General features: G+C 37.1%; 1 protein-coding gene across 1 annotated transcript in view; it reads left to right on the forward strand.

The window, feature by feature from the left end:
* The window catches only part of LOC122175185 (disks large homolog 2), a 737856-nt gene that overhangs the window by 526125 nt on the left and 183960 nt on the right, over window positions 1-27771 (forward strand). The window contains exon 14 of the mRNA XM_042862630.1: window positions 4822-4924. Coding sequence (XP_042718564.1) covers window positions 4822-4924 — 103 coding nt within the window. The remainder of the gene's footprint in view (window positions 1-4821; window positions 4925-27771) is intronic.

The following is a 27771-nucleotide window of genomic DNA, read 5'->3' on the forward strand; positions in this document are numbered from 1 at the left end:
TCATTTATTTAGTCTTCTTTATCTAGTTTGTTTATTGTCTTGATAAAAAAATGCTGAAATAGAATTGATGTGTTCTTTTATCTCTGACATTCCTTTTCCACATTATTTTCATTTCAACCACTCAGACCTGAAAGTCCTCCCAGACATTCATCCCAGCCCATGTCCTAATATGAAAGTGTACTTGATTTCAGAGAGTTTTAGTCATTATAATATGTAGTGTTTGCATCCTAAAAAATAATTTCTTCTAACAGGACCGAAGGGTAGAAAGAAATCAACTGCTATTTTAGTGGCTCTATTTTTTTTATTTATTTTTTATTTTTTTAACAAGTTTCCCTGGGAAGCAGTAGAATCACCGTCCTTGGAGATGTTTAAGAACTGGGTAGATTTAGTACTTAGGGACGTGGTTTAGTGGGCAGTACTGGTGGTAGGTGGACATTTGGACTAGAGGATCGTAGAGATTGTTAATAAGCATGTACTTTCTTTCCCTTTCATACATTCTTTTATCTATAGAAAGATTATTATAATTCATTAATGATTTTTAAAGCATGATGTTCTGTTAATACAACTTTTATAGACCACCACAATGTTTTCACGTTTGGCTTAAGAGAAATTTGCTTTCACAAGTTTACAGTCCTCAAGCTTAATCCTAAACAAACTGATTTCTAATGCTGCTAATGCTAACCAGTGACATCATATCCTTCTACCCAGCTCAGGAGCTCAGGAATTCAGGAATGTTCCTCAATGTTTTCCTTCAGTTCATACTGCATCTTTCTCAGGAGTCTCTCGAGGACTCCAGATATTGAGGAAAAAGAAAAAAAAACAAAGAACAACAACAAAATCACAGAGATAAAAGGCTAGCTTATTATTAAAGATAACTTGGCTTCAAAATTGTCTTTTTCAGAGACACCAGCTCCAGGCTGAGGTTTTTTTTATGGCATGACATAGACAAGATTCTCATCAGGCCTCTAGAGACACCAAAGCTATGACTAAAGCACTGACTAATGAGTAACTGTAGTGCTGATGTGCCTATGCTCAGCATTAAATGTCACAGTACTATCCCTGAGTAAAGGTAGGGCACAAAACCTCTTGCTTTCACGGCAAGAGTCTAAATTGTGTCTCATTTGTGGAAGTTTGTGTTCTCTACAGAGGTTGTAGACTAATATATAACACTATGCTTGTCTTTAGGCATTATCAGTATCATTCGTTACAACATAAATGATTTTGTGGTGCTGAAAACTCTGATTCTCTCAGTTCTTCTTTTAGAATGTATGCAATTATTTCCTCTTTTGATGTTATATCAATATTTTTGCAGGACTCCATTTCTATTTTTCCATCCACTAAACTTGAGGTTCACATATACAATCCTGATGGATTATTGAACCTTTGGTTCATTTTTTGGAAAGATTCCACCAGGCATTTTCACAGCCATTGTTTTCAAACTAGAAGATGAGGACTCTTTTATTGGAGAAACTGTGGAATTTATAATCTTACATTTGCTTCATGGTCAGCATTTCTTTTCAGGGGCATAAGAGAATTACTTGTAAGTGAAGATTTTTACTTTCCTGTACACATTCTTGATATAAATTGTAAAAATAATATCAATTTTGGACACTTAAATAACAGAAATGTAGACATTATCAGATTATCAGCATATAGTGCTTTTAAATACATAAGCCAAATATGCTAATATTTGGCAAATCCAGAATATTTCATAGAAATACTGAGTAATTGTCACAGCTTACCTTCAGTTGGTAGATTGTAGCAACATGGAGATCCATACATATCTGTTCTCAAAATTATTATGTTCTGTCACAGATATTTGCTTTCAGTGTTTATTTAGATATGGTGGTCTTCCAGCCTATACTATTACCTTGTAGCAGCTACTCCAGTGTTCCTTAAAGTGTCTTATCTCTGTGTATACTCTATCAGTCATCCACTCTCCTGTCTGCTGAAAATCCTTCCCTTTGGTACTGTGCTGCCTCCCATGCCCTTCCTGTGCTGCCCCAAAGGGTCCCCAGAGGGACAGGTGTGCGGATGAAGCAGGCGTAATCAGCACAGTAGTGGCATTCATACCCTCTAATGTGAAATTCACATACAGGCACAGGAGCTCAAAAATTCATTTATTTTTCTGTGAGGCAACTTATAATTCATTTCCTCTTTCACATCATTATTGTCATTATACAATATGCACGAGGATATGAGTAAGATAAGATTTAAATAGGTTATGTTGTTTTGGTATGCTGTTTCCACATTTACTTGTCTCCTTTCTGAATCTGAAGATAAGGTAGTGCATATTCATTTTTTATAACCATAAAAGATTGCAACAGATCATGCTTCTCTAAAGTTCTACATATTCTATAGCTATGAATGACATTGGAATAATATAGGCAAATGAAATTCAAATCATTTTTTCATTATATTTTTTTTAAAGGAATGAGAAGAAATCCATTTTGCAAATATAATGGGGAAACATTAAGTGATCATCAAATTGTGAAACTTAAAAAGTATTTGGGGGAATGAAAGATTAATTGCTTAGGAAAAAAAATGTAGTTTTTTTCCTTCATTATTATCAAGAAAAAAAGAAAAAACTATAGAAGATTGTATTTGTTATACAAGTCTAATAAGCAAATCTTTAGGTCTTATAGAATAATGTTTTCAGAAATGTGAAAGCTCAGCTAGACAATTACATATCTGCATTTAGTCAGCAGTTCTATGGCATAATGCAGTCTTCTTGGAATCTAGTGTTTTTAGATAACTACTATCACACATAAGATTATCAAAGTCTAATATTTGAAATAGTTTTCACATATCAGTAAAGACTACTACAAGTTCTTGACAGAGAGAGTGGTGAGGTGCTGGAACAGGCTGCCCAGAGAGGCTGTGGATGCCCCATCTCTAGAGGTGTTCAAGGCCAGGTTGGATGGGCCCTGGGCAGCCTGGTCTGGTATTAAATGTGGAGGTTGGTGGCCCTGCATGTGGCAGGGGGGTTGGAAATTCATGGTCCTTGAGGTCCCTTCCAACCCTGGCCATTCTGTTGTTCTGTGATACTTTTTTTCATGTAAATAATAATTAAATATGTGTTCAACCAAAATAAATAAATAAATAAATAAATAATAAATCAGGTTCTCTGAGATTTAGTGAAAGACAGCAAGATAAAACAGGCCAGTTTGAAAACACAGTTTGAAAACATAGTTGATCAAAATAAATGAACAGCTGTAATTTGTAAACTTCTATGTAATAAGATTTATTTTTGCAACAATTAAAATGTTGTCAAAATCTAAATAAAATTAACTTCATATTTTCAGTAAATTCTTAGCCATTTTGTTTCAGTATTTGATAAAAATAAGAAAAAAGGTCTCTTTGCCACAAAATCTATGACATCGCTCTCTTTTTACCCCTTTACTTCATTTTCGTTTTCTTTCTTTTCTTGAGCAATTGGAAATGGATTTCTGTCCTGCTGATGTTTGTGTGCCAAATATTTCTTGTTCTTCACTGAAATGTTATGATGTGTAAATCTTTAAAAAGTGAGAAGGAAAGTCAAATAAATAAATAAATAAATAAAGCAAATGCATTAAATAACCACAAATACTTCTCTACAGCTGAACAGTAACAGCCCTGTTGGAAAGCAAGATTCACATTACTGGAGCATTTAATAATCTTATACATCAAATCTGTCTCTTCTTTGGGATGCTGCTGACAAAGCATTTAACTCCACATCTACAAATCAAAAAAGTTTTAAAGCTATCCCATATTTTTGGAATGGTTTCCCTACTTTGAGAACTCTATTAAACTTCCACTGCTCATGCAGCACAATATAAACATTAGATAATCCTCCTCTACGAGGACAGGCTGAGAGAGCTGGGGCTGTTCAGCCTATAGAAGAGAAAGCTCCAGGGATATCTGAGTGTGGCCTTCCAGCATCTAAAGGAAGGCTGTAAGAAAGAAGGGGACAGACTGTGTAGCAGGGTTTGTTGTGATAAAACAAGGGGAAGTGGTTTCAAAGTAAGAGAGGGGAAATTTAAATTGGATGTAAGGAAGAAGTTTTTTACAGTGAGGGTGGTGAGACACTCAGGTTTCCCCGAGAGATGGTGGATGCCCCATCCCTGGAGATATTCAGTGTGTGAAGTTGGACTGGGCTCAGAGCAGCTGATGGAGCTGTAGGTGTCCTTGCTCATTGCAGGGGAGTTGGAATAGATGACTTTTAAGGGCCCCTTCCAGTTCAATTGATTCTATGAAATAAGAGAGGCTCCATGAAAATACCTACTGATGTCAGATTGGAAGAGGTAGCAAAGCTCTCCCTGCTCACAGCTCCATGCAAGATAGGGCTATATTTCTAGGCAGCAGGAGAAAAAAAAGATTGCTCAAATTTCAGTTCTCTAAGTTCTCTGATCAGTGTTTTTTGGTTAGAGTTGCTTCATGTATTTCCAGGTTTCCCTGAAGCTACAGAATGGGCTTTCAAGGTCTGGCTGAAGGAGCAGTTTCTTTGCCTGCAATGTTCTCCAACACTGTAATTTACTGTAAATCTTATATTTAAAAAAAAATTCATTAGGAGGCCACCAAAAATAAACTCAATAGAGGAGAAAACCCCAAAAGAGGTGATCAGATAATAGGAATGACAGAGGAATGATAGAAATAGGGACACCAGTGTGTGCCATATTAGTGCAGATCCTCATGTGCAGTCATAGTTAGTATGCTCTCTGCATTTCTGAGTTTGTACCTTCACTTTTGCATCTGAGCAAGCATCAGGTGTTTAAATAAAAACCTTGGTCTTTCTGTCTAGTGTCAAACTACTCAGATCTGTTGTTTGCATTCCTTCTGTAGGTGAATGGCATCGATCTTCGAGGTGCTACCCACGAGCAGGCTGCAGCTGCACTCAAGGGAGCAGGGCAGACGGTAACAATCATAGCACAATACCAGCCGGAGGGTAAGCAAAATAATAAACTTAGAGACATATGGTAAAAGATAAGTGCATAAATTAACCCATTTAAAAGGATGAGGCTGGTGTAGACAGTGCTTTTCCCAGCTATCATCAGAAATCATCTGGACTGAAAATTCAAGTGGCAATTCTAGTCATAAGAAGTTACTCTATTTTTCTCACAGACTTTGCTTTTAAAAACATTGTATGCAACTATAAGAACGATCTTTAAATGTGCATGTAGTAAGTATTCAACATTTAGCTATCAGTTTATTTTTGTTACTGCTTGTTCTACATTCTTTTCTATTTTCTTTCTGGAGACAGATAGCGCAAAAGCTAAGCATGAGCACAAATGCCAGGAAGATCTGAGTCTGCCTCAGACAGCCGGGTTGGAATTAAGCAAAGATTAACTGTTCCTACCAATTGCATAGAGTCTCTCTACTACGTGACTGTGTCCTTCTGCTTCCAGGAAAATTAGTCCAGATAATAAGTATTTATGAGAGAAAATCACTGCTTTTTAAATAAAAGCATCAATAAGGAAGTTAGCAAAATATAAGAGAATTGAGTGTGTGATTTACCTCATCCAGATTTTGATGTAAAAAATTTAGCTTTCTAGCATTTAACCTAGTTTCAGTGGGTTTGATCAATTTTGTGAGTCCAGAGTTAAGTGAGAGAACTCTCCACCTTTGTCCATGAGCTTTCCTGATTCAACTATTCAGGACTGTGGAGGATTTCATGAAGGGACTATTACTTTCTGATAGGAGCAAAGTACAGTTTTTCTCTACATTGGCTGTCACTGTGAAACATTGCTTGGCTGAATTCTACACGTACAGGTGTCTGTGAAGACATGCTGGTACCACTTTATCAGTTTTCAGTAGATAGTTCTAGCTAAATTTAGAAGTCCCATTACAGCCTGCAAACACAAGTGGTTAATTCTGCCTAATTGCACCGTGCCTAGGGAACATTAAGGTCTCAGGTGAAGCAGTACAGTTCTAATAGCAGGTTCGGCTTGGCAGATTTTTCAGAGGCAAAGGGAAGATGAATTACTACTGCCAGAGTTTATGCAACATGATACCTTCTTCTGTTTCTCTGAGTCCCAATAATAGCAGACAAAAACAGCTGGTATTTATCAAACTTGCAATTGTGCTGGAGATCTGGTATCATGCATCTGTTTATGGCTTATCTGCACTTGAGTCACCAAGCAGAATAAATTCGGCCATACTAAGAAATGTGCAGAGAGAGCAAATGGAATCTCAAATACGTATCCTTAGTTAAATAAACAGAATGTATGTATATAAGTGCATAAGCAATAATCTGAGCTATTTTAGAGAAAAAGCATTGAAAAGCAATTCCATGACAGATAGCTATCCACACGGGTTCTGAATACAGCCATGTTCCCATTAGCTGTGGCAGTCATGTTTGCTGTCTAGTGATATTAAACTGCAATTATCACCATGGTGTCAGACTGCTTGTAGCAATCACTGGCATTTCAGAGTTGTTCTAAGCTACTGTTAATACACAAAGCATGCATTACTTGTCAGGTTTTTCCTATTATATATGAATTTCTAGTTGACATGCTGCTCCTCTATATTCTACCAGATCTGTACTATGTCAAATTCAGTTTTAGTGAACATGCAATTCAAATGACAGTGACGACACACACCAAGTATTATATTACATATTCATTCGTTTTTTTCCTATAAAGCTACTCCATTCCCCAAAACCCCTGTTGAGGGCAGACTAGTCCCAACCACATGAGCTGTCAGCAAACCACAGCCAGTTTTTGATTCACCCAAAACACTGAAGATACACTGAAGAGAACGGAACTGGAAGAACAGGGACCAAAGTCAGCCTTTTTGTAGGAAATGATTGATTTTTATCAGGTAAACTGTCGGTAACCGTCCAGCTTATTGTATTGACTGCTGACATACTGCATTTTAATTTAGCTGTGCAGATAAAGACATGAGATGAAGTTTTTCTCTCTTAAGAAAATTCCTAGCAGCAAAGGAACACGAAACATTTTACAGTGCTGTTTAAGTAGCCTACACAGAAAATTACTTACCGTTTTACAGATCATACAGAGAGGCAGGCATTTTATATCAGCATAAATATTTGTTTTATTTCAAAGACCCGGCACAGTTTATTTCTCCTTTCTATGTAATTTACACTATTTATACTGTTCACTCTACCTTTCTTGAAGCATTTATTGAAACCGTCTTAAAAGACCTTAAAACTGTACAGTTGTGCTTCTTTCAGGGGCTCCTCATTTTAAAATGTTTTCAAAACTGGCAAAGCGCCTAAGTAGTTTGATTTTTCTATTTCCATGTGGGAAGTGCTGAGTTGTTTTTACTATGGCTTTGGGTTTTTCTTTTGGAGAGCAAGGAATAGCCATAGAAATGTGAACCAATATCTTTTTTTATTTTTTTCTGGCTTATTAAGGCTTTAGATCTTGTTGCAAATGAAAGCAATTGGTGAAATCTTTAGCTATTGATATTTCAGGTACTAAGTGGTAACGATTTAAGGCAATAATATAATACACCTGATGATTAGGAATTAAATGGAAAAGCTTACATTCCAATAATGTAGTTTTCCTGCTGTTAAGAAAAGCCTACAGCATATTTATCTTGGCAATATTACAAAGCATCCACAATAAAATGATTTTCTCAGCTGTGGGAAGAAGATGAGGATAATACTGTAGAAATACATTTCAACGTTTGCATTTTCCTTTCCTTGTTTCAAACAGTCAAATGTTTATCTAAGCCTCAAAAGAACTTCCTTCACAGTTATGTGTCTACATTTGGCAGCCAATCTCATGAGAACTGCAAGTCCTGCAACAATCCAGTGCTTGCCATCAAAACTCAAGTATCTCTTCCTCTTGATATTGAGGCACCTGGGTTTCTTGTTCTATCTGGAATAAACTAATGCAGAGACTAACACATAAAATGTAATATGGTTGTTCTTTATCTGAAACGTGCTGCGTGTTCCTCAGATAAAAGTGCTTGGAAGTAAGAGAAAGTTCTGTAAAAATGTACATACATAGTAAACAAAGGGATATGCAAGCAGTGGTTTGCATGACAAGGAGATGAATGGAACTGCTAGGGTTATCATAAAGAACTGAGAACTTCTCATCAGCTCCTTAATTCCTGTTCTCTTCATGTACGTTCACTGTCTGTATTTCCCTCGTCTCTCCAAAAAAACAGAAGAGACAAAAGAGAAAGTCCAAACAAATGCAAATTATATGAAATTGTTTATGGCAAGTTTATTAGAAGCAAGATTAAAAAATCAGAGCTCAGCAGTGAGAGTACATGGTTATAGCTGTAGGAACAATGGCCAGAAAGTGGGGCTTTTGAGTCACTTCTTACCTGTATTTTAAAAACTGAAAATAATACATGTACTGTTATCATGTATGGAGTAAATGGTGGTCTACTAACACTGAGCATCCTAACTTCTAATTATTATTGTGAAGGTAGTTCATAGGGAGGTTTATGTGTGTATTCGAAATAAGCACACAGTCCTGCAGGCTTCAAAAGATGGTTTCTTCATATTCATGTGCAGCTCATGTGTTCTGCACGTGTCTGAAATGAAATTAAAGAGAATTCAAGGACCAAAGCCTAACATGAAAAAAAAAATTATAAAAGGAACCTGTCCCTCCAAATTAACTTAGCTCTCCAATTTTTAATTTTCTTGGAAGCAGTTTCGCTCTTCTTCCTGCTTAGTGACTCGTCATCACAGGGCAGAGCAGTGCTCTCTATATTAATCAAATAATTAGAAATTAAAATGGGAACATATATCACAAAGGGAAGCACTTTTTATATTTCCACATTTTTATGTATTTTTATGTCACAGGACATATTTTGATTTTAGGCAAGAGGGGCAGATTACAGCCCAGTATAGATGGAGTCAAGAAAAAATGCATTTTATCAGTGAAACTAAAATACTAAAGATGAACTAAAGGATGAATTTAAGGTAAAATAGAGATGAATTGTCCTGTAAGACACAGTTTGAGAGTTGGGCAGAGTACTGAACTCTCCCTGAACCTGCTATAAAGCTTTAGTGCACATCTTTGCCTCAAATATCCACATTTCTTCCTGTTTCCTCATTCTTTTCCATTAGAGCACTGTAAAAGGGATAGAGTTCAGCCCTAAGACTTTTGCTAAATACTTGGTGTCATTGGTCTGCAAGCTGCCTTGTGATACATTGCAGTCTCACTGCAGCTATTCCTTCACAGCCCTCCCTGGAAAGCTGGTAAACCAGTCAGAAGTTCCAGGTGATCTCAATCTTTCAAGCAAGCCAATGAACTTACCTTCTTAACAGCGTGCATATAGGGAAAACATTCATCAATTAAACCTTAATTAGACCAACTGACAATGAAGAAGTTAAAGAGTAGTTACAATGAGTGAATTTCTGCTTTATCACCTTTTGAGTGAGCTGTTGGTTGCTTGCTCAGTGTCACTGAGATTTGGTTGGGAAGCCAGTAACAGAGAGACGCTGTGATGGGCTGTGTCTGTCTCTGCAGACATGAGCTGTGGAAATCACTGGAGAGCTGTATTTAGAGTTATAAGCATCCTACAGCTGCAGTGGTAATAAATTCACCTTTCTGTTCTTTTGTTCCTAAGCCTTTGAGGCACGCACAGTGTGTTGTAGCTTCAATAAGCTGCAATGGCTTTTAGAAAGTGTGCTCCTTGCCTTATGCCTTCCTCAGAACTACTGATGCATGAAGCCTGTTCTCTTTAAAATCTGAGAGTAAAAATCCAGAGTTCACTCCTGCAGATCTCTTTCTGAGCACTTGGGGATGATTTTTAGCTCCTACCTCCATTTCATTCTCTTTTCCTGCCTGAAAAATATAAGTGTTTATCTCCTGCTTTGTTAAAGCTGTCACACATAGTTTTGTTTCAGGTGCTGCAGAAATAAGGTAGTTACAAAATATGTGGGAAGAATAAATATTTGTATTTATTTGCTTCCTATAGATTTCCTCTCTACTTTGAAATGTGAACACTCATATTAAAGGCCCCTTTACTTGGCTGTTGAAAACTAATATGTGGATAAAACTGCATTACAGCAGTTGGCTTTCATCTAGAATCCCTGTATCTAATTACCAAAGAATGCAAGACATTAAGATTATATTTCATGCACACATACTAAAAAATATAACATAAGCTAGGAAAGACTATGCAGGATCTGACCAAAGGCCCATTTGCTGAGGATCATGTTTCCAACAGTGTCAGCTTAAGGAAACAGGAAAGAAGGGACAAGGACATAGTGAAGGTGACAGGAGGGGCTTGACAAATACTCTCCTCATCTAGCTGGAATACATCCTTGCTGTAAAGATTAATAAAAGCAAAGGCTTAGATGCATGTTTCTTTGGTTATCTTGCTGAAGCTCAGTGAGAGAATACTGTTGTGCATTTCTTAAGATAGGAGAATTTAGGAGGAAGAAATCATACAAATGTACAGGAAGCTGGACATTAGGGCTGTATATACAGGACACGTTGCAATTCTTGTCTGAGAGGTTAGGTTTTTTTTCAGTTGGTTGGTTGTTTTTTAACTTAATAGCATCAGAGATGTCAGTTGCACTCTGGAGTTGTATTTTCAGATCCTAACTTATTGATAATAGTTGACGCCGGACCAGAATCAGCTTTGTTGGAGGTTGCACTCTCATTCAGGAAGCAGTGTCAGGGCTCCTTTTTACAGTGGTGTCTCAAACTCTCCAGCTTTCCCTATTAACTGATATGGGTTTGTTTCTTAACCAAATTACAGAATTGTAGGCTCTTTTCTCCAGCTGTTAAATGTCAACCCTCTGCTTCCTGACTCTCCATGAAATGCCCAGTGATGAGAGCCTAGCCAGCCTGCAGAAGATGCCAGAAAATTAGTTTTCCTAATATTTTTTAACACATCGTTCTTTGAAAGGAGTGCAGAAGTTCTCTGAGCAACAAACTGCTTCTTTGAACCAGAGGTTTCTATATAATTTAAGGTATTTTGCAGTATCATGCGGCTGCAACACAGAACTTCAGATGTTATATCAGATGAGAGGAAATGTTATTTGTAATCTCCAAACTACAATTGGCACTTACACTAATCCTTCAGTGCTTGAGGTTACATCAGTAGTTAATGGGCACAGTTGGATGCTGTGATTAGTGTTTGCTGCTTTTGTTACTTCTGGTGTTGTAAATGCAGCTGTGGTAAATGGCCATGTAAGATAGGTAGACTAGATACAGATTTTGCATCTAATACCATATGTTACTGAGAATATACTCAGCGAATCGTGAGGCCCTGGCACAGGCTCACAAAAAAGAAAAGCTGTGGATGCTCCATCCCTGGAGGTGCTCGGGACCAGGTTGGATGGGGCCAAGGCAACCAGCCCAGAGCAGGAGGTTGGAACTGGGTGGTCTTCAAGGTCCCTTCCAATGCGTTCTGTGGTTCCATGTGGTTAGCTGTAGTCCCTGTGTGACTCTGCCTGCGAGTGCTGAAGAGAGCAAGGTGGTTCTAGGGTTCCTCAGAGGCTCTTTTAAAATCATGTCTTTGTAGGATGCTCCTGAGACATGTGAAACTTCGTATTTTAATTCCTCTGCAAACTAAAAATCATTCTCAGCGCCGTAATGGAGTGTGCCTCATCCAGCATTGAATGACATGCTTTTTAAAAATCTATTTTTTCATCACTTTTTGCTTTGAGTACAATAACCAACACTTACTGTGTCAGAAAAAAGTTATGGATTTAATTTATTTTCTTAATGTTTTCCTGCAGATCCATTAATACTGATGATATTACTTGAAGCTTTAAGCTTTTATGATCTAAATGCTATGATTTGGGGTATGTGGGAAATGTGACCATAACTGTCTGCTAGATTGCAATTGCTGCTCCCATATAGGCTCCTAGGCTTGCTCCATGCCCATCTTCATAAATGTTTCATTTTAAGTACTTATTTCATAATTTAGTCACATTTAGCTTGTTTCTATCAAGAAGCTTTACATTTCCTTAAATAGTATAGACAACTTTCTTTAAAGTTGTCTGTGTCAGCACTAAGAAGTAGTGCATGGAAAATGAGATTTCCCTTCAAACTTGTCTTTTCTTGTTTTCATTTCACATGTGAAAGCTTGAAGTCACGATGGCTTGTTTCCTGTGTTTTCATTTGAACTTCATTATTGCAGTCTGCTTAGTTTCTCATTGTTCATATGTAGCTTTATCTGCTTAATTTTATACAGAAAAACAGTCTATCTGTTAAAACCTCATACTGGAGATTATAAATTGTTTTCTGTTAGCAATTGATGAATCTCAGTAATATCCCCTTCTTACTGTTTTAATGAGATAACCATAAAGTCACAAGTTAGTTTCATTCAGAACACAAATAGCGTCCATTTATTTTGTAACAGCTGTTATGTTTGCAGCTGCTAATTTTATTCTGAAGTACGGATTGTAGTTTCTTCTAATTTCTTTCCCTTTTTTTAGAGTTCACTGGGCTGGAATTCTTATTTTTGACCTTACACTGAAAACAAGAACTTGCATCTCTCATTCATTGCTATATAATGGCTTTGGAATAATTCCTTGATCTCCCCTTCCCTTTCTTCTTCTAGTGCCTAACTGCTTTTCATTTACAACAAATGTATTCCATCTAAAAAAGCATATGTTTTGTGTCTTCTTTCTTTTTTACTTCTTTAGCAGTAAATTCTACCAACACTTTTGCTATGTTGGATCTTTCACAGTAACATCCTTTCACACTGTATGTATTTCAGGGGCTCATATTTCTTTCCAACTTTATACTCTAATAGTATTGCCTTCTTTCTCTGACTGATTTTTGGATTTTGCAAATACATGGTTGAGCTTGATGCTTTGCTTTTTTGTTACCTTCGGCATCACTTGTGTATTGTCTTTAATTGTGTAATTCTGTACAGTCATTTGTCAAAATGCTGATCAAACAAAACAGTTTGGTTTCAAATTAAAAGCATGTTATTCTGAGGTTTTCTGGAAGACTGCTCTTGAATTTGTTAAAAAGTAAAAAGCAAAACAACAACAACAAAAAGTATGGCTTTCAAATCTCTACTGTAAACTTCAGGGTATGTGTACTGCAGTTTTTACTTACAAACAAATGGAAGATAGAATATCTGGCTTCCTTTTCTCTGCTTGTGAAATATCAGAAAGGGCAAAACTAGGAGGGAACTGAGCTCTCTGATAATAAAGGAGGAAGGTTTCCCAAAGCATCTAGGAATTGCAGTGTGCTTCTGGAGGTCTCTCATGCTGAGAAAAGCCTGCAAATCTGATACCATGAATGCTGTTATAGTAACATCATTAAATAGTGCAGAATGTGAAAGCATATAGGATATTTTCTAAGCCCAGTGCAATGCAGACCTTCAGGACAAAGCTCATAGTGAGGTCACTGCAGGTGCAAGGGACAGCCTTCCACAGATTAGCAGAATGGCTGGGGTGGGAAAGGACTTCTGGGTCCATCTGGCCCCACTCCTGCCCCAGCAAGGACGCCCAGAGCAGGGTACCCAGGGCCATGTCCAGGTGCCCTTTGGAGATCTTCAAAAAGGAGAGCACAGCTACTCTGGGCTGTGCTCAGTCAACCACACAATACTTTTTTTAAAAGTATATCATTCCTGAAACATTCAGGGATTTCCTTTCTGGTGATATTATGGAGCTATGCAAATATAAATGAAAGGGCAGGGTTTTTTTTGTTATGATTTTGATTTTGTTTTGTTTTTCAATTAAATGGGACCATTGCCTAGGCTGGTTTCCTAAGGACTGTCTGTAGGCAATAAAGGCATACATGTTTCTGAGGTCATACAGACTTTTAGGATGAGATTTGTCTCTTCTCCAGATATACAGTGAACCTAAGTTAGACTTGATGAAGAAAGCTGCAGCCAGGTTGGATGGGGCCCTGGGCAGCCTGATCTAGCAGTCAGCAGCCCTGCCCATGTCAGGGTGTTGGAACTGGATGATCTTTGAGGTCCATTGCAACCCAAGCCCATCTATGAGTTAAATTTTTCTGACATCCCTGGGAAGTGGCTCCTGGAAAAGTGTTATGCAGAGCAGGAGTTGCTTCCCCAGCTCACCAGCTGAACTGCTAATGGAGCCAGAAATAAATTCTTAGAGCACTGTGCCCTTTGTTTTGGTCACTAGACAACACTTTCTCTCAGGAATCATTTTTGAGGCAAATTAGTGCAATCATTTTGATGGAGGGAGAAAAAATGGTAAAATTACCGACAACTTAAAATGGGGATTCTGGTGTAAAATTAACAGAAGTGAGATTTTCAAGGCAGATAGGAGATTTAAAGGTAATATATTTACTTTTATTTTGACTTTTAGGTAAATCAGTTGATTTGTTGTTTCTGCCTCTGGGTGAGAACGATGGCAGAATGTGAGAAATAAGTAACAAAGCAGAATTTATTTAAGCAGGAGGAAAGGGTTACATAGAAGATCTCTCAGTGCTGCCCCCACAGGCACCGCATTTTTAATTCCTTCATTGACAGCAGTAAACAAAACCAGTAAACACCCTGCTGTGTGTGCATTCCTGCCTCTCATCTCTGTTTACTGAGAGTGATACCATGAGAGATACCTAATGAAAGTACAGACACTGATTGTGGGTGCGCTGAATGGATAGGTGATTGTTATGAAGCACAGAAATGCCAATGAGTAGCATTTTGCTCATTTGAGCATGCACAAACATATGGGCACACCAGGTATTAGAGCCTGGAATTTGGGGTTACCAGGGCCAGATTTTAAGAGATGCATTGGATGCCTTCACTGGATTCATTCCCAGCTGTCGTATGCCACACATTCTTACATTGTGTCTGTGGAGAATAAGCAAGAAGCTATACAGTATCTGGTCACAAACTAAAGCTGTGCTTGAGATGAAATGATTTTTCAGCAAGTCAATTCATTGCGTCTGGAAATCTTTACTACCTGAGCCACCTCCACAATAAATACTCCTTCTTCTATGATTTTGATCTATGTCATTCTTTCTTACAGTATATTCTTTGACGAGGCTGCTAACCTGGCAGCTGACAAGAGAAATAAGAAGCAGATGTAGACTGCATTGTCAATCTTCAGTACTTTCTTAACTGAAGAGCCATTGAAAAAATTTTGTCTGTCATGTCAACTTCAAAAAAAAAAACTGTATAATATATATTTTGAGTAAGAAAAATTTGTGTAATCAATGCAGTGAAGATGCATAGAATCCTTAATTTTATCCTCCCTCACTCCTATGGGCTACCATTCACTAATTTAGATGCTTACATAAAAGCAGAATTAAATGCAATATTCAAATATACATTCAAGTATATATAAAAATCAGAATTCAATATGAATAAGCCTTTAAAGATACAACATCATTTATCTATGAACAAAATATAATATATATATATAATTTGACTTGAAAATCCATTTTCTTTTAAAAGTATTAGTACCTATTCAACATAACTACTTTTTTTATTCCCCTTGTTTCATGGTGGAAGATGGTTTCTGAGATATTACAGTTAATATTTCCAAAGAAAAGTTTTCAGAGTTAAACTCCAAAATAGAAGTATCCTGATCTGCTGTACTGCTGAATTATGTGAATGATCACTTCCTGTAGAAATTCAGATTAATCATACTATGTAGGTTAAGTGTGGACTTCAAAAGTAATTTCTGATGACTTTCTAAAACAAACCTTCCAGAACAAGCAATTGGTGCCAGATTTCTAATTCTGTAGATTACAGAGGAAAACTGTGAGACTAACCAAAGTAGTAATAATTATTTCTACCACTTCCAGAATATTGCATATTTGGATTAAAATATGCAGATCAGCTCAGAATTGTGTGAGAAATTCAGGCTTGGCCAACTTGGAAGAAGATTTGTAAACGCTGAATTTAATTGCTGCTTCATGCAGCAACAAGTAAGCAAAGAAATGTGTAACACTGTGTTAAGAGTCAAGTGGGTTATTTCACCTTGCACGTAACATGTATGTCTTAGAATCAACAAAGGCTTTTCTGATCTTATTTTTCTTTTCACTAAATCTGGATACTTATATTTGTCTAAATTGGACTTCCAGAAGTGATATTGTCAAACTCATGAGCTGCTTTTGCAAATGTAACTACTCAGCATTCGAGATATCTTTATGTGATAATAAATCATGTGTGCAGATCAGGACAGGGCTTGCTTTGCAGATGGTGGTGTCCATCCCCACCAGAACTTTATGAAACTTGCTAAATTTTTGTCATTCTGATAATGGTGACAGACAACAAGCTTGCTTGGTTTTTTTCCTCCAATAGCTTTCAATGTTGTTTTTTTGTTGTTTTTCACACCTTCGTTATGTTATATGTGTATGTGCTTTTGCGTGCAAAGTTTTCCTTGTAACTTAGATAGTCTAGCTTGTTGTGTTCCAAGAGTAGTGTAGCCTTAGTTTTTCCTGGAGTAATATGCTCAGCATCTCTGCTAGATGCTCTGAAGTTTGCATCTGTCTTTGAAATCCAGCCCCTTTGTAGAGGAAAACAACTTAGTGTTAGATATCCTCTTGGGATGCTAGCAATCCTTCCCATCAGCTTGTGAGCCTATCTCAATTCTTACTTCCAGAAGAGAGTTCCCATTCTTACTGTTCTTGGGTTAGAGTCAGCAAAAAATGTAAAGTTATATAGTCTGTGTTTACAAAAAATCAAAATCAAATTGTAATGAACAGATGATGGCACTGGGAATGAGAACAGGTGGATTCTGATGGTCTCTGGGCACTAACTCTGGACTTCATCTCACATAGATCTCTTTCGATTATTTTGTTGACCAGTTCAGCCACCATTAATGATCAGAAAAGCGTGTTGTGGGATTAGCCAGTTACTGTGTTGTAAAAGTATAGAGAGAGGTGTGCCAATTATTGCACAGAAACCTTGAGGAGTTTCAGTGTTAGCAATCAACCTGCACTAGAATAAAGAATTTGTAAATTAATGTCATTAGTCATCAAGTTTACATGATAATAACAAATATATAATAAGCTAAATAGGGAAAGACCTGCAGTGTGATGGGGAGAACTGCTGCAAAGAAAAATGCTGAGGATTGTGAGGTTGCCAGCTGCTTTGTTTTGTCTTGTTTGTGCATTCCCCATAAGGATTTTGTTTCAGCCAAATTACATAAAATTGCATCAACTGCATTACAAGTAGTTATATGGATTGACTTTACAGTACTTAGAATGAGCAAAGAGAAACTGGGTAGGTAGAGTGCTGTAGTCGGAGCTTTACCTCCAGCTGTTTTCAAACCAGTTAGATGTAAGCGATTAGAATTTTTTTTGTTTAAGTTCTTTCTTAATGTAAATGCATGGAATTTACTAAATGGACTTCCACACAAATCCAGCTGCTTTCCATGGAAGTTTTCATCACCCAAATGAAATATCTTACTTTACAATTGTAGGAATTCAGAAGTAATCCAAATAATTTTCACTGAAAAGTGCTTTTGTGGTGTCTCTTGATTAGTACTGTTTGGGTGCCTCATCAGCACACATTCTGTTCCTGAGATGGTTGTCCCTTCTTTCAGGATGTCCCATAAACATCCTCATAAGACGTTTCATTCCCTGGCCTTGAGTAGAATTGTAGGAGCACCGCATGACTGTTTTCCAAATGAGAATATTTTGGAACGAGGGCCAAAATCTAAACATTTTAGGAGGAAGAGGATCCCTTCCATGTAAACAAGAGGAAATAAAGCTAGTGACTTCCCTGATATTACTAAGTCCTTATAGTAATGAAAGCTGCTTCTTGAACTTTTCTTTACTGAATGTCATACAATATTCACTTTCTAAGATGCCACGCTAATAGCCCAGATCCAGATTGTTTAAATCAAATATGCATACTAGTATTATGTGTGATACTATCTCTTCAAAGATACCAGGATAGCCTATAGGAAAAGTGAGACATGGAAAGCTTTGAGTTGGCTAAGCATGAGTGTGAAGGCAGTAACAGAATGGTTGATATTTCTCTCCTGTGTGAATACAGGTCCAGATGTAATACTGTTTTGTGTGTTGGGTCTTGTGGTAATACAGAAGAAGTAATAAGAAAAATCTACCAGAAAAGTCAATATTTACCATTGATGTAATTGCTCTGGCTCTTACAAGAGAGTTTCAACTACTGTGGGAAAAAAAAAAAAAAAAGGAGTCCTGTATTGTCTCCTAGAGAGATTCCTACTATAGTCTACCATAAAGCCCTGGTCTTTTCCTTAGGAAAAGATTTCTGCCTTTGAAATCTCTAAGTTTGTTTCTAGCTTAGCCAAGAGTGACTGAAACATAAAAGCAGAGAAACATGTACTCCTACCACATCCATGGGAGGGTATATTGTCTCTTTTAGCACTTCTAGATCTGGGGAGCAAAGAGGTGAGATAGGTTGTTGATACCAGGATCATAACAGTGAACACTTTTGGTCCTTCACAGTCACAAGTGGTACCTGAAGATGTCCTAGTATGTTTCAAAAAAACAGACATTAATTCTAATGCAACTGAAAACAGTGACTGCTGATTGCTGTTCACACGTATACTGCATTCTTTCCTAAGTTCTCTACATTGTTTCTAACTGACAATTCAGTCATATTTAAATTGCTTGCATCAGTGTTGTAAATAAAAAGGCAATTACGAGCAATCTGCTTTCTAGCACAGTAAGTGATTTATTGCTGCAGTAGGCAATGTATTTAAGCCCTGTTTGTGAAATTAAAAATATAATGGCTGGAAAACCTAGCATGAGCTCAAAAGAAGCTATAAAACTTCCAAATAATTAATGGGTAGCATCAAGGAAGTGGTGGTTAATGTTTCAAAAAAATAGAGTAGGTAAATCTATTCAGAAGTAAAAAAAAAAAAAAAGATTTAGTTTGTTTAATATTCTGGATTCCAAAGCATGCATAGGAAAGAATACAGTGTTCAGTATTCTGTAACTGTTTCCAGAGAAAATAATTGAAGAACCACTCGCAAATCTAGTCATAGCTAAACATTCACACAAACAACAGATTTTTCATTATGCTTTGTAAACAAGATGGAGTTAAAGCATGGAAAGAGGAGGCTGCAGGCTAGGGCAATAGATAATGGTGGTAAGGTAATCCCTCTGCCTCTTTTATCTGTGTAAGAGCTTTGGAAAACCAAGTTGAATGGGGCCCTGGGCAGCCTGATCTAGGGGGTGGCAATCCTGTCCATGGAAGGGGGGTTGGAACTGGATAATCTTTAAGGACTCTCCTACCAAACCCAAGAAGGGATCAGGGTGTTCCTCACCTCTCTGAGATTCTCCCTTTCATCTCCATCCCAACTCTGCCCCTTTTCTCTGTCCCTTTTGTTTTCTTTCCAGAAGTCGCCCAGCCTTTTATTCCTGGGGTGGAGAAGATCCCTTTTACCTTCATTTCAAAAGAGTCTTGATCTGGCTTTGTTTGTTTATAAGGCACTGGTTCCCAGTCTTGCAAAATAGTTATCGGAAAGAAGAGTTCTGTGAGGATTTTATTTCCAAGCCCAAAGAAGTGCTTTCTCATATTTTCCTTGTTTCCCCACAGATTTTCACTCTCAGTTCATGGTCTGTTGTGGCAATGACAGCAGAAGAGGGCTTCTTGACCTCGAGGTTAAAGCATAAGATTGACAACCAGGCATCGTGGGTTCTTCTTAACTCCACCATTTACATTTGCATTGCTTATCAATTATTATTTTTTTGTGTGTATTTTTTTTTTTTTTTTCTAGGTTCTACTGGTATGGTATTGTAGATTACTTTGGTCCTTTATATGGTGTTGTTTGTAAAATGAGGTGTGCTGTAGCAAGGAGTAATGGAGCATGACAATAAGAATGTTGTGAAATTCCATGAGATCTGTGTTCAGCACTTCCCATTTACCAAAGCATCCCTGCTGAGTTTGCTGGGTCTTGAAGCCAGGGAGAGTTTTAATGAGTAATGTGTGAAAACAGGCTCTTTGACTATGGCTTAATTTTGAGGTGAATTTTGTGACTTCAGTGGAAGCTGTGCATGTCCAACAATTGCCATGTCAGTCCATTTTCATTTGTAAGGCACTTTGAGATCTGCTGGGGAACCAGACTATTCTACAAGCTTCAGTATACACTGCTGTGAGTGAGCTGATTCTGTGTTTGCATATAACTAATGACTGTGAGCAGCATGGTTAGCAATGTATTTTTGGAACAGAGATCCTGCGCGAAGTATAATTTACCATTTTAAAATTTTTAATTATTTTCATGCATGTTAATTATGTGGAATTTTCGAGAAGCTCTCTATGACTTCAGGAAGATACAGGAGCCTTAAGTCTTTTTACTTGATTTGACTTGGGGTCCTGAGTCCTTTAATTTACATGATAGTATAGTCCATGTGCTTTCCAGGTAAAAGTGAGTGAAGCTTGGAAGTATAATTAACGGTTCTATAGTGAGCTGAGTTTTAATGCTAAAAACAGGGATTTCACTTTGTATATCAAGACTGGAATGTATTATTCAAAGTGACATAACTTAATCTATAAATCTTCTTAATAATTTACAGGTAAACAAACTTATAAAACAACTTTATTAACAGGCCTCTTAAATTATTCAATACTTGAAGTCAGATTTTTGGAGTGCCTTCTTTAATAGAGGTTGCTATATAATATTTTTCTTCAAAGAGTTCCACAAATAATTTTCCTTTTTAGAAACTGGATGCAGTGTTTTCATTATGCCAAAGGCATGTTTCCTCCTTTTCCATAGCAGCTATCAACTCTCACTGTTTTAAGGCATTTATTTTCACATTTCCAACTCTTGAACAACCTTGGTTTTCTTTTCGATATAACCAGATCTATATACTTCCTAGGTTTGTAAATCTTGCTTGAGGCTAAATATATATCCCTGTAATGTGTTTTACCTTAAATTATTGATATGTATGTTCAATTGTAACTTTCTCAATGAAGTTTTTGTCTGAGAATTATTGAATGGTATTCAAGAAATGCTAAAATGCCTTTTGTGTAAGAAATTTAGATATTAAATAGTGAGATGAATTTCTAGAGTATTCTTTGTATTCTTACTTGCTGGGGAGATTTGCTTCATGTCTCTAATGAAGGTTGTTGGGATGTAGCTCTTATCAATGGGGCAGTGTTTCACTGCATTTAGAATGTTGTATTTATTCTGCTATAGTCCTTAGAAGGCTGTTACAGAAGTCATAGAATGACAGAATGGCTTGGATTGGAAGGGATAGAACTCAATGATCAGTCCATATCATCTACCTGCCACAATTAAGGTTATCAACCACTAGATAACACTGCACAGGATCCCATGCAATCTGGCCTCGAACGCCTCCAGGGATGGGGTATCCAGTAAGGCATTGTAAAACCACTAAGTAAAAAGAGGCTGGGTGTCTCTAGGAGTTGATAACAGCTGTAGGTAGATAAGGACAGCCAAGAACCAAAGGCAGCATTGAGGTAACACTGGCCAACAGTGGGAGTCCAACTACATCAAGTGTTCCTTTATGTAGAACAGTGGAAAACATAACAATTAGAAGAACAGTGAAAATAGCTCTTTCCCAGTCATTCCTTCTAAGTGTTAGGAGATCCCTGACAGAAAGTGTGAGAGCCCATCTGAATGTTTGGCAGGTTGATGTCAGGCACCGAGGATGTGTCAACCTGAGATAGAGGATTACTCTAGATGCTGCATGAAGTATCCAGGTGACTGTCTAAGGCTCTAACTGCAGTTATTATTAACGCTGAGATTGAGGTCTTCCTTGTGGGTCTGAGGTCTGATGCACTGAGAAGAGAGGTGTGGGTGGGGAGGCCCAGTTTGACCAATCCCACGTGGATGTTGCTCGCACACAGTGGTCCAGAGGGACACGATTGCTTTTGTTGAGGCAATAGGGTGGCAAAGGATTTCAAAGCCACAGGAATGTCACACAGTCACAAATGTGACATGCTGAAAGTGTGCATGGAAACTATTTCCAAGTCAATTTCTTCAAGTCTTCCCCAGTGCCCACTGGGCATACTGGAAGTGTTACATGACTGAATGTGAGAGGCATACACGCACGCAGGCCTTTCTCAATTTTGATCCCGGTTATTTGTCTGCTTTTTACTGGCTTTTTCCTATAAACTCTTTGATGCAATTTCTTTTTTAATACTATGAAAACATTGGGCCTTTCAAATTGTAAAGGCTTTCATTGCAGCACATAAACATTTTACAGTCGTGGCTCATATTTGAGTTTGATAGCAACACTGAAGGGAACAAATTTAAAATGAGTCATCAAATGTGAACACGAGTTATGTTAACCTGACATAACCCTATTCCAGTGTCACTGCTGGCATTGACTCCAACCTTACATTTTGTCCTTGTAGAGAACTGACATACAGATCGCTTCTGCAAGCTGCAGTTTGCAGATAATACTATGAAATTTTGACAGTGCTGTTCTGATTCATTGCTGGTCATGTTTTTGGTCACAGAAAGGCACTTTAAAACATGAATCTATCTGCAGCATGTTCTGAGCAATAAATAAATAATATTAGCACGTAATTATTGTCTAGGCTTTTAATAAATGAAATTAAATCTAGCTTTTCCTAAAAAATAATCTAAAATTATTTATAACATGCAAAATTCACTTTCACTTATTTCTCACTTGCATGTCAATTTTTACTGCATAAAAATCAATACCGAGTGAAGTTCAAAACTGGTATTTCAGCTCATCGTATTATGGAATTGCAAAGACTACAGTGTTAGTAATCAACAGGAGCCAGATAAGAAAAATGCAAAGCTATTACTTCGCATATCTCAAAATTTTTAAACAAGCTCTGTAAAAAAAATATTTTATCTGTTATTTGTACTATATTTTAATTAATTTGTCTAAATAATTAAAATGTATCTTTTAACAATAGGATGGTAATGAAAAGCAAATGGAAAAAAAATGCAATGTGTTCATGAATACAAGGAAAAAAAAATATAGAGATAAGACTAACTTCATTTAGGTTTTATTTGAAAATAATGAAGCAAATGATTTTATTCTGATTCCTTCAAATTTACCAGCAGGCTCATTTCCCTTGTGGGTTTTCTTGTTTTTGCTGTTCAAAAGCTCAAAGATTTTCAGCTTGAGCATGATTCATATTGTACCCTTTTATATTTCTCCCTTCAGATTTTTTATCCTGTATAACCAAGACATTAAAACTGAGAAAAAAACTCAGAAGAGATGGACAGAAGTGTTCAGCAATTCCAGAGAAAAGGATTTAAAAGCTTAGCAAAAGGAAAACCTTCCCTGCAGGTTGTTTTGACAACTGAAAATGCTACTGAAAAGATATAATTCAATCTGACAGGCTGTGAGATTCATCCACTTTGTAACTTCATCCATAATGATGGGCATATATGTCAACCAAAGTATGTTTATTCTTAAAATTATTCAGATTTCTGAATGGGCTTCTCCAAAACAGTCAGATTTGATTACTGTGATTCAATTAAACCTACTGCATCGGTTAATGCAAAAAGGCCACCCTGCTGTACATTCAGTCTCTGTCATGTGTGTTGCTCTATGCTGCAGGAATAAGTTAAGCAGGAAGGAAAAACAACCACCTCTGAAATCTGCATTAAAAAGAGCACCAAACCTTCTGGGCCTTACGAGAAACCTTTTGTTAAAGAACACAGCTTATTGCATTGTCATTAGATCATTAGACTTGACAATGTTGTGGTAGAATCTTTTAACTGGAAGGAATTGGTTTCATTTTCTGCACAAATGTGACCAGTATTTGGTAGACTGTACAGGAGGGCCATGACATTGACCTCTAAAAAGCCATCTGTAACCTTAAGTCTCTGAATGGCCTCTTGAATATGACAGATATCACATTAAACTGTAAAGAAGAACTTCAGAGAAATTTAACTAATTTTAAAAATACATTTTTGTTGCAATGAATTTTTGACTGTGAATAGAATCTACAGCTGTGGCTTTCTTTTCTCTTTCAGAGCTTCCAGTGGCTGTATGCTTGCCTATATATATATATACACGTTAAGTGTACTACATAGTGTGTGCTTGTGTGTTTGTATACCAACCTACACGATCAATGCAAAAGCAATTTGTTCTGAAATCAACATTAATTATGACAAAGTAGAGACAGAGCAAGGCAAACATGTATATCATTTTATCAATCAATGTAATTTGTGTTAAATTAGAATCTTTTTTTACTATTTTCCACACTCCAGAAAACAGTATTTTTGTAATTAATCTGTCTAGGGAACACAGAATAGAGTAGTTTTTGTTAGCCACAGATTTCTGCTTAATTATGTCAACAGCTGCTTCTAGATCCCTTCATAGAACTACATTTCTTTAGCAGAATTTTTACCCTTTGATGACAAAAGGGATTTAGATGGAGCAGACACGAGTCCAAGTTCCATATGTAAGAGCTCAGGATGTGAAGCTATACGCCAGCAGGCTCTCAGATCCCTGCAGGATTGAGCTCTGTGTGAGCATGATTCATGATCCATACTGTGTTTGGTTATCTTTACAAGCTAAGTACTTTCTTGTGGTGCTGTAGTAAGACATTACTGTAAATTTGAGGATAAAATCTCTAATCAAGAGCCAGTTTCTCATAAGTAATAAAAATGTGACTTTCTCTGTGACAGTTCTCAGAATATTCAGCTGGACTTTAAACATTGTTTTTGCACTAACACTACAATTCTGTATGAGTACAGTCCCAACTACATCTGTACCAGTACACAGTGTTTTAATAAGTCTTAAATTATCATCATGGCTCTTGATGCTCTTTTTCTCTTTGGGCAAAGTGGCCATAGTTTAGGCACCAGCTCAAACCATGTGCCGTTGCCATTCAGCACTTCAAGCAAACACAACATATTTAAGCGTTATGGATATGCTTTAAGTGGTCTACAAGTCATAAAATAGTCCCTGGCCCAGTATCTAGGATAGATATAGCCACAGGGTCCTTTCCTACAGGCACTGGTTTGCATGAGTCATTTCAGTGGCAGCAGTTGGACGGTTTAGTTAGATTTGAATGCTTTTCTATGGCTATAATCTTCTCCTAATAACAGAATAGTAACATTGTTTATGAGACCAGTTCTGAATTTGAGGTTTAAATCAATATTTATCTCATGGAGGGAGGGAAAAAAGAAAGCAAGCAGGCTTGGCCAGAAAGCTTCCTTCTGTTTTTGTGTTTTTTGTTGTTTGGCTGTTAGTTTTTTGTTTCAATATTGCATCCATTTATTTTGGTCGCTGTTCTCATTATTTCCCCCTCTGCCATTATTTTTTTTTCACTTTTCAGATTTCTGTTCAATCACTGACGTATTGTTCTTTTTAAACAATTGTTTGTCAGAGTGCCTCACATTTAAGAAACAACCAGAAAATCTTGACCTGGAAAATAACTTTTATTCTTAAGAACATTTTGATCTGTTTCAAAGCATGGTTCTTTACAAAATCCAATTAATTTTCCCAGTGTGATTCCTTTTAGACAAAGTAAGTGAAGAGAACAGAATAATCTTCTCACTTATTGACCAGAAACTGACTCTTTCTCATCCTTTCACTAACATTTGCTAATGTTTTGGGTTGTGAATGCTACAGCGGATGTTTGCTTGTGAGTATTTCTAACAGATTTAGTTTCATTATTTTATAAAACAATTTATATGTCAGAGCATACTTCAACTGAAATTCTATATATGAACTCGATTTTTGCTATAAATATTAGCTTGCAGATTACTTTGAAAAGTATTACTGCTTATCAAGATCAGTATCATGTTGTCTTTCTAGATACTGTGTATTTTGTCTTACCTATACTTTCTTCCTCTTCCTTCTTCAGTTTTCATTTCCATCTCCTATATGTTATAATTTATAATGATTTGCAGCAGGATGGATTTAAAGTGTGTTTCTAGCACATCTAGCACATCTAGCACATTTCTAGCACATGCTATCTTTTATTATTTAAATCTGAATAGTTTTTTTTCCTCAGGAATAAATCATTTGAGTTCTTTAATGGACCTTTTATAAATACAACTCTTCCATGATTATCTTTGAGATAAAGCTGCTATTAATTCAGTCATTTTATAGTAGGCTTGATTATTCTGTGTTTAATTAAGAGTGGATTCCAAAGGAAAAAAAAAAAAAAAAGCAGAAAGTGTGAAGAATCATAAAAATCAGCACCAGTCAAAAATATCTTCAGTCCAAGTTTGTTCAGAGCCAGATATGAGATACACCAGAGAACTGCAATGGCCTGTTGAGATCTTGCTCAGGTATAGCTATGCCCTGGGTATCCAAACTTTTTCTGGACACTAAACTCATTTGCATTTCTGTGGCTTGTACCGCTGTCTTTTGTTGCCTTTTTACTGTGGTTCTGCTCAGATTGCATTTTATATTTCCTAGCACTCCTTCTAAAATTTTCTTTTTTAATTGTTTGTGTTGAGACTCATCGCAACCGCTTAAGCCCATTGGTAATCCAAAGCATTTACGGAAGGTGCATTATCCATGCATACATAGTTCTACTTCTTTATTTGTAATCATGACCTTTGTTCCATGCCGTAGTCTAAGCAAGAACTAGTTTCTCTCTAGTGATCCTTTACAGGGTTTTTTTTTTGCATGTAAATGCACAATCTTGTGCTTTCAGATATTTTGATGTATTGCTTCTGTTTATTGTTTCTATCCTTATGTCTAACTAGTTCAAATTCTCTATTACTCTTCATTTATTTGTTTTCCCCATTGTCTTCTAAGAGGGCTCTGTTTTTCCTTTTTATTATTACTTCTAATAAGAAGGTAGAAGCTGGTTGATAACTTTACAGCAGATAAGTTGTTATTAGAAAATGTCAATTGCACAGAATAGGTTTTCTGAAAACTGTGTGAAGGCAACTGGAAATTAAGAATAATGTTGTTGCATACAGGAGTCAGTGTTTAGGGCTCTGAATTCCCTTATTCCCAGAATTTCTTTCTCTGCTCAGTGCAATCAGTTCCTGCCGACCATTCAATTCAAGTGGCATCAGAAGTTTCAGGATGAAGCCTAACAGTAGGAAAAGCAGAGGATTTCATTTTTGTAGTTTAGTTTCAGCTCCAATTCAAGAGAATTTTACATCCAAACTTTTGAGTTTTTCTTACGATGATGTTTCTGACTCCACAAAGCAATGTATTCTGATATAATATACAATTACACATGGACTGAGCGGAGTTAAGCAGTTTCTCTTCTCTCCAATCCAGTGAGAAAGAGCATGTGCTGCACTAGCTGCTGATGGAGAGCCCTTCTGACCAAGGCACTGGAATTTATATCCTATGTTATTTCTGAACATCGAGTAGCAGGGAATGCTTCTGGTGTATATAACCTCTGTGCCTCAACCCCTGCTCAGCCACACACCCCCCTGTTCTGCATCACCTCTGTTCTGCACTATTCTCACTGACTCCTATTCAGAAATCTCTGCTTCAATTTCTTCTCCTTCTTCCCCATAAGTTTGTAGTGATTCACCAGTTACAGCTCAGCTTTTTTCCCCTACTCTGCCTGTTGGTCCTTCCCCTAAGGTGTATGCCAACAGACTGTGTCTGCTTCCAAAGGGCTTCCTAATGCTATGCAAACCTGAACCTCTTCTGAACACATCAACCTGAGAGTCTGTCATTCCAAACAGATCTGCTTTGGCAGAAGGATGAGAGGCTCATCTGCTGCTCCAATACTCGCATTTGTGCCCAGTATCTCTGGCCCCAGCACACAACTGGCTTTTCTCCTTGTCATAATGATTTACGTTAGTTTCCTTTCTGAACATAACACTAAAGATGTACTGAAGTCCTATTTACTTTGAGCTGAATTAAAGTTTAACAGACACTGTCACTGATTCTCACCATCTCCTCTATCTGGAGCTTCCCTCTCTTGTAATGAATTATCCCTCCATTACTGAGAGTTTCCTAAATGCTTTCCCTGCATACCACTAGAACTGTTCAGTAGCATGGTTTAAATGCTGTATTGCCTGTTGAACCAAATTTT

The sequence above is a fragment of the Lagopus leucura genome, unplaced genomic scaffold (assembly GCF_019238085.1).
Source record: "Lagopus leucura isolate 7727_CA_CO unplaced genomic scaffold, USGS_WTPT01 Super-Scaffold_702, whole genome shotgun sequence".
NCBI classification, from domain to species: Eukaryota; Metazoa; Chordata; class Aves; order Galliformes; family Phasianidae; genus Lagopus; species Lagopus leucura.